The 13,909-nt window shown below is 40.7% G+C and overlaps 1 protein-coding gene across 3 annotated transcripts in view; it reads left to right on the forward strand.

Annotated features, from left to right (window-relative positions):
* The window catches only part of pam (peptidylglycine alpha-amidating monooxygenase), a 121,696-nt gene that overhangs the window by 18,972 nt on the left and 88,815 nt on the right, over window positions 1-13,909 (forward strand). For 2 of the 3 annotated variants that reach the window (XM_067258742.1, XM_067258740.1), the window contains exons 2-3: window positions 10,086-10,177; window positions 12,596-13,406. In XM_067258742.1, the coding sequence (XP_067114843.1) occupies window positions 13,321-13,406 (86 nt within the window). In that variant the 5' untranslated portion in view covers window positions 10,086-10,177; window positions 12,596-13,320. The remainder of the gene's footprint in view (window positions 1-10,085; window positions 10,178-12,595; window positions 13,407-13,909) is intronic. The other variant, XM_067258741.1, reaches the window with a different exon arrangement.

A 13,909-nucleotide genomic window follows, 5' to 3' on the forward strand; every position in this document is an offset into this window, starting at 1 on the left:
CAACTGCAAATTCACTTCATTGAGTTTCAGAAACATGTCACTGAGGTATGCAAGTTTCATGAGGAACTTATTACAGTAAAATTTGTGGGCAAGATCATTGCCCTCTTCTTTCAAAAAGATGCCGATTTCATCTCGCAGTTCAAAGACCCTGGACAGCACCTTCCCACGTGACAGCCATCAGGACTCGCTGTGAAACAGCTGTATGGTCGGAGCCCATTTCCTCGCACAGTGCCGAAAAAATCCTGGCTTTGACAGGTCGTGTTTTGATGTAGTTGACGGTAGCAATGACGTCGGTCATTACATCGTTCAGCTCAGGACTCAGCTGTTTAGACGCCAGTGCTTTGCGGTGTATCATGCAGTGCGTCCACTGCACATTGGGGTTGACGCGCTTGATGAGCACTTGCAGCCCTCCCCGTTTCCCAGCCATTGCCTGCGCCCCGTCTGTGCAGATCCCCATTTCAGATTGGCCTCTTTCAGGTAAGAGTCAATGATTTAAACAGTTCTTCTGCTGTGGCGCTGCCAGTAATTTGTTTGCCGAAAAGCAATTCCTCCCTCATGTCATCTCCATCTATGAATCTGACGTAAGTTATCAACGTAAGTTATCAACAAACAGTCTTTGTTACTGTCAGTGGCTTCATCCATCTGCAGAGAAAAACGGCTGTCACGCACTTTATCATTAAGCTGCTCCTCTGTCCTTTGACATGTCATAAATGCGCCTGCCGATGGTGTTGTTGGACAGAGGAATAGCCCTTAGTTTGCTGGCTGCAGTGTCATCAAGAATTGTTGAAACCATGTCCATAGCACAGGGAAGTATTAATTCCTCCGCTATTGTGTGCGGCTTTTTACACTGTGCCACTCGGTAGGCAACTTTGTATGAGGCGAGTTGAGCATTTGCCGGCACAGATGCAGCTTTAGTAAAGCGAGACTGTTGTGCACGGCAGTTTACGAGTTTTTGTCTGAAAAACTCAACTGGTTTGTCTTTGTGCTCTGGATGTTTTGTCTCCAAGTGGCGTCTTAGCTTGTTCGGCTTCAAGCTGTCACAAGCTAGCACTTTGAGACAGACAACACACTGCGGTCTCTCCTCATTACCCACCGTTGTACAGGTGAAGCCAAAGACAAGATATGTCTCGTCATATTTTCTAATCTTTGCCTTTTGCTTTGGAAGCACATTTGGTGATGCTTCATCCTCTGCTTTTCGTTTAAACCCTGTCAAAAACGTGTCCATGTTATGCTAATGTTATTCTTATGCTTATTGAATGATTCATTCATTCCATCCGCGGGCCGCGGCGGCCCGCGCTCCCGGCCCGCGCCCCCCCTGCAATGTCTCTGCGCCCCCCACTTTGGGAACCACTGGCCTAAACTGACATGCACCAACTCGAAGCACTGAGTTTCAACATCTATTTACACATTTAGTCTCTATTTTTTACTCTACTCTTAAGGCATGACTATGTTTAACTTAATGTCTGCACCTCTCTGTCACCAACTGTCTCTGGAGTGGGGGTGGGGGCTTCACAGGGTGTCTGCGGGTATAAACAAGTTAAATTTAAGACCTTTTAATACCACTTCCAAATGAAATTAAAGACCAAACTTATGATGGAAATACAATTCAAAAGTGGAAATATACATTAATCTTTCCAAGTAAGGTCTGTTCAATATGAACAGTATGGTAAAATGACAATCGGTTGAGTTTAAGAACATTGACTAAATGTGTGTAATGCGAAAGGATAACACAAACATGTAATTGCTGTCCTAAATTATATTTATTATTACACTACGGTGGAAATGGTGGAGCAGAAACTAGCAATTCCATGAATCCCATGGAAACAAAGGCAAATGTGTGAGATGTACTGATGTGGAGCACAAATGATCCAAGAAGCACTAATTCTCTTGAGTGTTTTTTATTCAGATGAATAATCATTGGATTCAGGTCAAAAGTCTATCACTTGAACTGGTTTCATCACTTAAGACACTCAAAGTCAGCAGCTTGGCATACTGGGACATGGAAAGGATTAAACATTCAGACCTTTCATCAAGGTAGAAAATGTTGGTTTGTCCTTTTTCATCAATGTCCTCAAAAAAGCAATCTGCAGAGCCAGTAGACACAGTAGTCTGTGGGGTGACTGTCTGTCTCTGGAGCACGTGCAGGCAGGGCAGGCCAGCTGGATGATGCGGTCTTGGGGTCAGGGCTGAAGAGAAGCTGTCCAGCTAGAGAGGGGGAAGTCCAGCAAGGGGTCTGTGTTGCGGGTGAAGCTTTTCCCATCTACACTTGATACAGACTTCAGTTTTGACTGTGAAATGCAGTGGCATTACTTGAACTTGAATCCAAATGTGTTGACCTGATGGAGACCCATGCAAAGTCACTCAAAACACTGGTTCGATTCCTGGCTCTGGCAAGAATATTTAGCTCTAAACTGGTCAATATACACATCTGACCAAAGACCAGTTCGACCTTTGCCTTTAATCAGTGATTCTGACTGCCAGAGACCTTTTAAATAGGCTGACTGAGTGAAACTAGCCTGGCTTAACGTAGGTCGCTTTCTCAGGCAAATGACGAAGGAAACAGGATTGCTTTGAAAAATCCTATATACTGGCTATTTTCAGCAGGCTATTGTCTACAAAAAGCAGTCCTCCCTGACATTTTTGGAGTAGAATTGAGTGAAAGGGAGTCAGGTGGCTGAGCGGTGAGGGAATCGGGCTAGTAATCCAAAGGTTGCCAGTTCGATTCCCGGCCGTGCAAACTGACGTTGTGTCCTTTGGCACAACGGGTCCTTTTTTTTAATGCAGCACGTTAACGCCGATAACGGCCCACGACTAGTTAAAAGTATTAAAGAATGAAAGATTGAGAAACAGAAAAAAGTTTGAAGTTAGAAAAATGAGCAAATATAGTGATGAAAAGTATATTGCATAACAGTTATCAAAAAAAAGAGTGATGAAAAGGGTATCTTATTTAATTTCATAAATGTTAAAGCGTTATGTTAGAGCCATTTTATTTAATTCTAGACCTTTTACATTTTAAACCTTAGTATTAGTTAGACTTACATTTACATTTAGTCATTTAGCAGACGCTCTTATCCAGAGCGACTTACAGTAAGTACAGGGACATTCCCCCAGAGGCAAGTAGGGTGAAGTGCCTTGCCCAAGGACACAACGTCATTTGACTCGGCAGGGAATCGAACTGGCAACCTTCGGATTACTAGCCCGACTCCCTCACCGCTCAGCCACCTGACTCCCTAGACTTGTACACTTCTTATTTAAGATTCTTATATGTTTAATGTGTGCACCTTCCTGCCACAGTAAATTCCTTGTCTGTGTGATGTTTCTTGGCTAATAAAACCCATTCTGAAAAGTATTAATAATTGAAAGATGTAGAAACAGAAAAAAGTTTGAACAGTGGAACAGTGAAAAGCGTTGGCCAATCGGATTGGTTCCTTGTTTCTTGTAACGTAGCAACTGTTGGTCATTGTCAACATTTCTAACCTAGAATCTAGGTTTTAGGTTCAAGATGAAGGAGAAACTAATCATGTGTGCCTGCACAACCAGTCCTGTTCAGACACTTAATTTAAAGATGACATCAAAATAATAATCCATAGTGCAGGGTTGCCGATGTTGTCGTTGTCCCTGGTGAGTTTTTTTAATTCAATCTTGTCACATTGTGACTTTGTTGTGCAACTGGAAAAGCTAGCTACTCTAACTCAGAATGCTGCTGCAAAAAAAGCAGAACTATTGTGGGTGGTAAATGAGATCATGCTACATCTAGCCAGCGGATCACTTCTTGCAAGTGTGTCAAAGTGGTATTTTTACAGACTGTATTAACACTGTAGGCGTGAATAATGCATGCATCGTCATTGCATCTTTAGCCGAAGAAGCTAGAGAGAGGATGCAATGGGAGATTTCCTACAGTAAGCTAGATACTGCTTCAAATTGAAAACGGAGACGATCTTTTGATTAAAGACAAGTTCCTTAACCTCTTGTCAATATCGCCGATAAAAAGTAAATACTGTTACGAAGCATTTGTTTGTAGGTAACGAACGATAGACGTAGCTAGTTTCGCCGTTCTATGGCAGCTACAGTACTGTATGATGACAGTCGTAGCTAGCGTTGTAAGCACTCGTCACTAGAATGGCCATAACTTTAAAACAAAAGATCATATTTCAAGTCTGTCTGCTGTTCTACATTGCCCACACAATTATGTATATATATATAAACTCTAACATGGCCTGTATCTTGTATTGAAAGTACTCGAAAATTAGCTTGTCTAATGTATGGTGGACTGAGAAAACATATTTGTCAAAGCAGAGCGAGCGGATGTCGTGGGAAAATTCCTACTGTGTTAGATTTACTGCTTCAAATTGAAAACGGAGAAGAAATTTAGAGAAAAGACAAGTTTCTTAACGTCTGTGTTCAATATCGTCAACTAAAAGTAAAAACTTTTCAGTTACGAAGGTTTTGTTCGTAGTAACGCCAGCTGCAGTGAACCTGTGACCCCGGTTTGGCTGTTCGTGACTGGCTGAGTCGGATATGACAGTGTTGAGTCTCGATTTTTGCAGATTTCTGTGAAACTTTCTTAAAGAAAAATAATCCAGCTAGATTATGTACACTTTAAGTTCAATGTACATACCTTGTTTGGCCAATTTGGTGGATTGTGGAAAAAAGTAGAACCGTTTTTAGTTATGGAGAGCCATCGCGCTAGCTTGGAATTGCGTTATCCCACTCATCACTTCAGTGGTCATAACTTTTAAACAAAATAGTCTATCTTAAATCTGTCTGTTCTGAATTCACGACAAAAGTACGCACATTTCATACGCTCTAACTTATCCTCTATCTTGTAGTGAAAGTGGTTAAAAATGAGGTTTTCTAAAAAAGTAATGCAGACGGAGAAGATTTTTGTCAGAATGGCTCCGTGAAATCGTCTTGATAAAGGATGATTTGCCTAACATGATCATATAAATATTTACATCATTAGAAAGCCCTAAATCTTGTCTTCAAAATGGTATAAACAGTTCAGGTATAGTATTCGAAAAAGTCTATTCTGCCGTATTCAGGCAGGAAAGTGTTAAACAGTGTCAAAAATTGACGCGGTGAGAAACAGTTCTGTCAGTGCATGACGTCACAATTGAATTTGACTTGAACATTCTGAACCATTGAAACCCATTCATTTTTTTTTGCACTTTAAACTTTAATACCTTAAAAACTTTAAAAGTTATCAATGAGAAAAGTAATAGCACACTAGAGCAGTTCAGACTTTATCAAATGAAGTTTGAACGGTGTTTCTAGCTTAAACGGTGTGAAAGGAGTAGGCGACGGAAAAAAGTGGGAGGAAAAAAAAAAAAAACTAGAGGGTACAATTTCTGTGGAAATTCTAGGGTGTGCTTGCTTGCGTCGGTTGCACAGGGGTCAGTTTTTTAATGAAATTTTTACAACTGATATTTCTGTATTTTATATAAAAATGCATACTTATTATTTATAAAGATTACATAGATTTAAAAGCATTTTTTTTTGCTGCTCATTTACAACTGAAAATACGAGTCAAGTGTAGAATGAAATAGATGTCTTCTCATTTCCCCTGCCAGAGGCAGCCTCATCGTTGAATCAAAACGAATACATTTGGCAGACCGGTGTAAAAATTGACCTAATCTCTATGACCTAAACGTCCTTTTAAGTTTTTCCCTTCTCGTGATATTTTCAAGCATTTAGCCTACTCATATTGCATTCATTCATGAATAAAGAACCCCCTTTGAAGATTATTATACGACGTTACCGGCAGTAGAAGATTGAATCGCGATTCAAACAGTACCATCTGCTAACTGAAAATATGCCCCCCAAAACGTAAATAAGCTTGACATTTATTTAGTGGAAAATCGCTCATTCATAAAAAGCTCACTGGTAGCGACCATTGTCAGTAACAACGCAAAATGCGATATAGCCCTGTGTGGAGAAGCTTCCCCGGTAAATTGTACTACTACGGTACAGTACTAGACTACTGCTGTGTTCGTCTTGGTAGCGATTGCTTTGGTTGAATTGGATTTAACGTTCCGTTGTACGGTTTAGGCTGAAATTAATTATTTTCATGAACAGATTGACAACGTTTAGGCTGTGGCAATGAAGTTCAGGTTAGTAGTTAGATAGACTTTTGATTTAAGTAAGGAGAGTGCCGAACATGTTCTGTCGCTGTTTGACTTCCTAAACAGCTGTGTAGTGTAGATGTTTTTGTAGTGTGTCTCGCTAAGCTACAGCGTTGCAGTGAGCTACACTGGTTTGAAACGACAGGTAATGGTAATTTCACCAACAAATCGTTTACTAATGTCAGAATAAATCCTACAACGAAAATGTATATGTGAGGAATGTTTATTTTAACGATTGAAAACAGATAACGCTACATCATAGACCACTGTAGTATGTGTTGCCCGGGCAACACAGGCTAATGTCATGATGCTAATACTTCAGTGAAATAGTAGACTACTGTGTCCGAAAGTAGATGTACTTCCTTAATAATATCAGCTTATATTGTACATTACACATCACAATTGTGTGTCATATCACAAAGTAAAATGAGTAAATAGTTATCACCCTGGCCTCTTTTCTTGTGGCGTTTCTGCAGCTGCCTTGCAGTAAAGCTATAGTTAGCCTAGCTATCCCCCAAGTTAACAGATGCGAAACGAATGTTCTGCCAAAGGTAGTCACGCGTGTTTTCGTGATGTTAGTGACGTAGTGACGTAGTAACGTTAGTAACGTCAGTGACTGTGGCTAGCAAATTATCCACCGTTAGCTTCACTTTTCGCCACAAAAACTTAACTTAAGCCTAAACCATGAGACGGAACGTAAATTCCAATAGAAGCAACTCAATCGCTACCAAGACGAAACTTTTGACACCTACATTGTCTATGTAGGCCAAATATTGACTGAGTTTTAGGGGGGCAAAAATAAATAAAAAATAAATAATAATATATATGTGAGAGAACAAAGGTTGTGCCCTTGCCGAAGGCAAAGCACACCCAATAAGTATGCAGAATAACAATAGTGTTTTTGCTTGCAGCAAACACACTAATAATAATAAGTATGCAGAATAACAATAGTGTTTTTGCTTGCAGCAAACACACTAATAATAAATATATATGTGAGAGAACAAAGGTTGTGCTCTTGCCGAAGGCAGGCACACCCAATAATAATATGTTAATATCACAATAAGAATGAAAATTATAATCTAAGATTAAAACTGTATAAAAGAATATAATGTCAGACAGGATAACGGATGACATTACGGGCTAACAGAAAATAACTTATCCTATATGACAAAAATTGGTATTACAAAACTCAGTTTTACCCTTAATCAGGCAGTTGTTTTGGCTACCTATAAAAATCTGTAACCTTGAGCTTTTAACTTGCAAGTATGTAAATTAATATAAAAAAAATAAATTAGCATATTTCTTTTTTGGTGTATTATCCACATGATTTTACTACAGAGTGTACAAGTGAGTGAAAAGGGCTGACATTGGCCGACGGCTAGTTTTGGGACAGAATGCTCCAAAGCATAACAATCAACTGGATGTCTTTAAAATGTATATATTATCGGCAACACTCATAAAATAATTCCATTAAAAAAAAATCTGCTATTTTGTCATTTCACTATGATGTCCGGACAGTTATCTGGTATGACATTGTGTGACTTTAATATTTCAGTTATACCGTTGCTGCGGTATGAGCTGTTTTTTTTTTTAAATGTCTCGTCAAAGATGGAAAGTGCAAGAATCCCTCAGGTTTTACGCAGCGGAGAAAGTAACCCTCCGGTTGGTGCGAGCAAGCAGTCAGTCACCACCAGGTGTATAGAATAGCCGAAGGAGGTGCACCCCTGGAACTTTCCAGGACATTTCTGCTTACCGAAAACATTCAGACGGCAACAGATTAAGGAAATACATTCCAACCGTTTCTCACGCTGAGAAGCGCAGATTTCTGCGGAGTTGATAGTCATCTCGAGTTATATCTACAGAGTTAAAAACCAGACAATAACAAACAATCTCACGCCAAACTTTTGATAAAACTTGAGAGCCCTGCTACTACATGTCCCACAAGCCCTAAAAACTGCAGTTATTAAACCACTCCTAAAAAAGGCTAGTTTAGACGCCGAAATAATGAAAAATTATAGGCCAATATCAAACCTCCCATTTTTAAGTACCATAATAGAAAACTTGTTTTTTCAACAGCTGAACAACTTCTTTGCCGAAAATAACAGTTTTGATGTCTTCCAGTCCGGTTTTCGTCAGCATCACAGTACTGAAACTGCACTTGTTAAGGTCTTCAACAACATCCACTTAAACACAGACAGTGGCAGAACTTCAGTTTTAGTATTACTGGATCTTAGGGCTGTTAACTAATTTTTTGAATACAATTGAGCTTGGAGATATTCCTCAACTCCGCGATATGTCATTTTGATTTGAATTTTGCGGGGATTAAGCTTACAATGTAGCTGGTGTAATGACGTTAGCTGCGCAAATGTCTAGGCAGGCTAGGCAGTGCCTACCTTGCCTATCCAGACTGCACGTCACTGCCCACAAATGCTGAACAACGCCGACACACAGTGCTTGTCTTATCCACCACTCTCTCGCCTGTACTACTGTAACTAAAATGGGAAACTTAAAAAGGCCAGCGGGTCCTCTATCTCTCGTGGGTCGCCACCACTCGCCATACTCGTCCTTAGTGCTGCTAGCTAGCCTATCTCTGACTCACGGCGGCGCCAATCAGAGCATCAGAGCTACAGACTAGATGTCCCTGCTTGTACTGTTTACTGCGTTTACTGTTTTGACATATTAGCCTAACAATAAATTAGGTATACTGGCTTTCATAACTCACTGCCTAGCCTCTTACTGACATCACCACACGTCACTGGTTGTGGGGTATGTGAGTGGAAATACATATATATATATATATTAGGGGTGGAACGGTACATGTATTCGTACCAAACCGTACGGTACGGGCGTCACGGTTCGGTGCATGAAATTACACTGAGAATACACGGTATAAAAATACAATATATATATATATTAATATAATATCATTGATCTTATATAGCGCTTTCTACTACTCAGAGTACTCGAGGTTGCTTTATAGATTCCAGCATTCATTCAGACACAGTCAAACTGGTGGTGGTACAGAAGCGTGGCTGCCAATCAGCTCCTACGGCCCCTCTGACCACCACCAACATTCATTACCAGCATTCATTCAGTGAAGGGAAACTGGCGTTGGTCACGGTTTGGAATGGAAGGGAGAAAACGGGACAACGGCGGATATCGCTATATAAAAAAAAAAGTATTATTATTATGCTAATCAGGGTTTCCCGCAGTAATTTTCAGTTAAGGCAGCCGCCTAGGCAACACACGCCTGCCGCCTTAACTACGTCGTAAAAGTATTTTATAAAAAAAAAATATATGTTACTATGTCCTATTTTCTCCCTTCCAATCCAAAAACGCCAGTCTCCCTTCTCTGCAGAACGAATTAGTCTATCGCACAAACTAGGGCCCCGGTCTGACGGCAAATCCTACCACCTTAACTAACACATTTTCTGCAGGAAACCCTGCTAATATACCCTCTTGGTGCTGTGAAGCCGTCATCATATCAAGGATTGGACCATTTAGTTCTGCTTAAAGGAAACTGCCAATGATATCAACTATGAGAGTTGACATAAATAACCTTTTCAAGCATAATTCCATTACTGATGGAAAGATGCTTCCATCCCGTTATCATAGATGGATCCCGGTTCTGTCTAGTATAGTAAAAGTCTCGTGAAAACAATTACTCTCCAACATACTTGATTGTATAATCCATAGTGAAATGTGAGTTTTAGTGGAGTTTATAAATATTTGTATTTTAAGACATTTTGCCTGCTGCTTTGAATGCTGCCTTAGACCATTAAAGAGCCCTTTGAGTTGGGAGCTCACAGAGCGTTGCCATAGTTCCCCTGTAGCCAGTCTCCGTGAGAGATGATGTCAGCGAGAACGCTGAGCTAATTCTAACAGCCCCCTCCCTCCTTTCCCTGGCTCCTTTTCTCTCATACCCCCCCCCCCAACCCCTTCTCAATCTATCTCAACCCACAGATGCTTGAAGATCACAACTCTCTCTCTCCTCTGTTCCTTCTCAGGGTCTTTTGTAAGCATCTGGCGCATCTACCAGGGAATCGGAAAGGCAGGTAAGAAGCTTAGCTCCCTGGCTAGTCTTGTAGGAATGAGGGCAGAAATGTTACAAGCTCTGTGCTGTGGGAGATTTTCAAATACTCCAGACACAGTAAGATATTTCTTTCCAGCTTTTCTTAGCACACCACGTAGGATATCCTTTGTTGCAGCCTCTTCTAAAATGTGAAACATCACACTAGTTTGTAAAATTAGCAATTGTCAAACAAGCATATTGACTTTGAAGTCCAAAAGGGCATAGACACACAGGGATAGTTACATTTTTTATTCCAACCGGTGAGTTTCTTGGTGCTCGGTGATTGCCATACAGTATTTGTTATTTGTACTGCTTCGTGAAGCAGAAAGAGCACCATTTAATGTGACTGTGTCCTAGACAAACTCAATGGGTTGGCTGATTGATGTTTGCAAGGGGCAATGTGTGTGTTCATGAGAGGCGATGAGGGTGAGAGACCGAATCAATACAAAATGATGTTATGGTTCTCATGGTTCTGTGTGTTTTTCCATTGCGAGATCATGCTGTTATAGGAAATGACTACACAGTGACTTAAAGGTTTACTAAGGTTTACAATAAGCTTGTAGTCTCTCAGAGCTTTTACCGAAATGTTGCAGGCAATTAACCTTTAGTAAAGGATGAAGATTGGGTATCTGTATGACATGCTTTTGATTTTGGATTCAGATACCAAAGACCCTTATTTAAACAAGTTGGCCTCTTGTGAAAAGCCCTAACTTATAATGTACCCTATCGCTCGTATCAGTCTTGTTTAACAACCATCCTGATGATATTCTCAGTAGGAACTTTATGTTGGTTGTTATGGTTAGTAAGTGACTGCATACTGCTTAACTTAACGTTGGCTAATTAAATGTACATTTTCTCGTGCCGTCGAAAAATGCAAATAGAGGAAACATTGGTCTGTGTGTGTTCTGTACTGGGCTTCCTAACTGTTTTTAGATGCTCTCTGATGTAGGTGGGGTTCCCATGCGGCAGCCCACCCCCCATTCCCACCACAGGACCCCTAGCACTCATGCGCATGTCTCTCACTACATTTTTATCTGTCTTTCTTCATTTCAAACCCCCCCACCCCTTTATTATCTCTCTCTTTCTTGCTTTTTCTTTATCTAAACTTCTCCCCCACTCGTTCTCCCTCTCTTTCTTTCATTAAGATAAGTCTCAGTAAACAGCATGCCTCCATGCATTTCACATTTCGTATGGTCCCCTGCTTTTTTCAGGTTCAATGGTCCTGATGCTGTGGACCTTTGGTTGAAATCTTTATGCATTTGATGACTGCCATCCATTCTAGAGATAACCAGTGTTCATATGGTTGATTTCAACTTATTATTTGAAACCCAAAAGCAGGAAGATTTGGCCTAGGGAATCAAGATGGAATGCTTTTCAAAAAGCCTAGTGTTGGACATAAATAGATGTTATGAGGCAAGCTGGAAACTAAAATAGGCTTTTTTTTTTTGGTCTACATTAGTTTAGAGTTATTTTTTGTGTGCATACAGTACCAGAAGTAGTTTTGACAGCATACACATTTTGTACAGTGCATCCCTAAAGTATTCACAGCACACATACAGCCGTATTCCAAAATTGATTACATTCATGTTTTCCTCAACACACAATACCCCATAATTATAATGTGCCAAGCTGTTGTGGCTGCGTATGGATCTTCCACACGCGACTGAGGTCCCTGACAGTGTAAAATAAAGTGTAAAAATATGCCAATATGTGTTTTGTTTTCCTTATTACTGTGCCTTATTATTCCTTATTATTACGTTGGGAGAGTGCAATCATCCAGTCCACCAAACAACTCAAAACGAGAGTGAATACCAACAGAAGAATATTGCAGGGTATTTTGGCAAAACATTGTGGGCCGCTACCCACACGGTTAGCTGTGTTGCTCATTCCATGAATGCATGATCCTTACAAGTTGTACCTCGTTGTAAAGGTGACTAATCAGGCTTTCCAACGATATAAAATACAATACCAATTGGTATTATTGAAGGGGAGGAATAATCGTCCGAAATAACGTTCCTGAACTTTTTTTTGAGGAGTATATATAAAATCACATGTACATAAGTATAACAACCTATTCACAACAGGATTGTTCTAACATAATTGACTTGATATTAGCAGACTGCTACATTCCCCTGGCACTGTCTGTGTTGCTGAGTCAACATCCACATACAAACTTGCAGCCCACATACACAGTTATAAACACACACCCTCACACCTCCTCCCTCTTTTCCACCTGCTGCTCAATCATGATGGGATAGGCAGTAACGGCTAACAAGGGTGGGCTGCCACTTAGGATAATGGAACCGTGTTTAAAGACAGAGCTTGCTGGCGGAGCGGACTAGCATGTCAGTCACACACATGCCCTTCCCCCGTTCTCAACGTTCTTCTGCTATTTTTACAGGTTGTGACTGGAATCGTACTTTTGCTGTGCCCAGACACTTACATCACTCTGGAGAGGAGGACACAAGTATGCCAGTCTGGAAAACTCCAGGAGTGAAGAAGCAAGAAGCAACCCTCCAAATATATCACTTTTATCTCATCTCTTCATCCCTTCACATAAACAAGGGAATAGTGCGAGAGACATAAAAAATAGAGAGAAAGAGTCTGAACAAAAAGCACTGAACAAGCTCTCCTTGAGTCTTTCCTCTGGAAAACTTGGGCTGCTAAGAACAGTGGGCATTGGATGAAAGCGTGTGTGCCGACAGTAGACGAGAGGAGAAGAGTGGGGGAGGGAGTTGCTACCGTAGCCAGTCCCGCCTTTGTTTCTGTGTGTTTGTGTGTGCGCGCACAGTTCAGTCATAAGCAGAGAAAAACAAAGAGGGAGCACCTAAGCTTGTGAGGCTTGTCGGATGGAACAGGGAGAACAGCCTTCTCCGTCACATCCTCCGGTTTATCCTCCTTTCTCACCCTGCGGAGTGTGAACCAAACAACGTCTTCTTGAGTCTGCTTAGACACAAGCGCCTGTAAACGCCAGTCCCGCGGCTCCGTGTGACTTCTGCTACGCTCCTGCCGCAGATCGCGCTCTGCACTGCCTGTTGTGCACTGCCTGCTCCTCGTCCAGTTAACCAGCGAGGGTAGAGGAGAAAGCAGCCGAGGCAGCAATAGAGGAGGCTTACGAAAGACAAGATGGGAGTCTTCCTTTGCAGCTTGGTGGTACTGGCGCTTGTCTGTCAAAGCCATAGGTCCGATAGCTCTCTCCACAGGTTTAAAAGGTAACGGGGGTAATGTTGTTGCTTTGAACGCAATACAAGTGTGTGTAGCTTTGGTGAAGGGGTGATATAAGGGGTGAGTGTGGAAGTTTGTATGCCTTCAAGAATTTATGAAATTTAGATTAATAATACATTTGTTTTATCTAGAAAAATCTTGTTTCTTATATACAGAAGGTAAAATCTTGTTTTGTTCACCCCAGTTTAACTGTCTTGTGCTTTCTTTCACTTTTTTAAATATAATTTTCGATGTATTTTAGAGTGAGTAATCTTATAAAAACATAAAAAGTATAAAAATAGAAATTTTATATTGATTTGATTTCTTATTTTTTTCCACAAAATGTCCCTCGATTTATGTTGTATCATTTGCATGGATTTAAGTATTTTCTTATTTTCTATTATTTCCTGATATCCTTCTTGTTCTCAAGGTCCCAAATCGTCCATGTGTGAAGTACATTCATTAGCTTCCAGGGGTTGGAATAGCACACTCATAATTAGCCCTTAGTAAA

Source organism: Osmerus mordax, chromosome 20, assembly GCF_038355195.1.
Source record: "Osmerus mordax isolate fOsmMor3 chromosome 20, fOsmMor3.pri, whole genome shotgun sequence".
In the NCBI taxonomy this organism is placed as follows: domain Eukaryota; kingdom Metazoa; phylum Chordata; class Actinopteri; order Osmeriformes; family Osmeridae; genus Osmerus; species Osmerus mordax.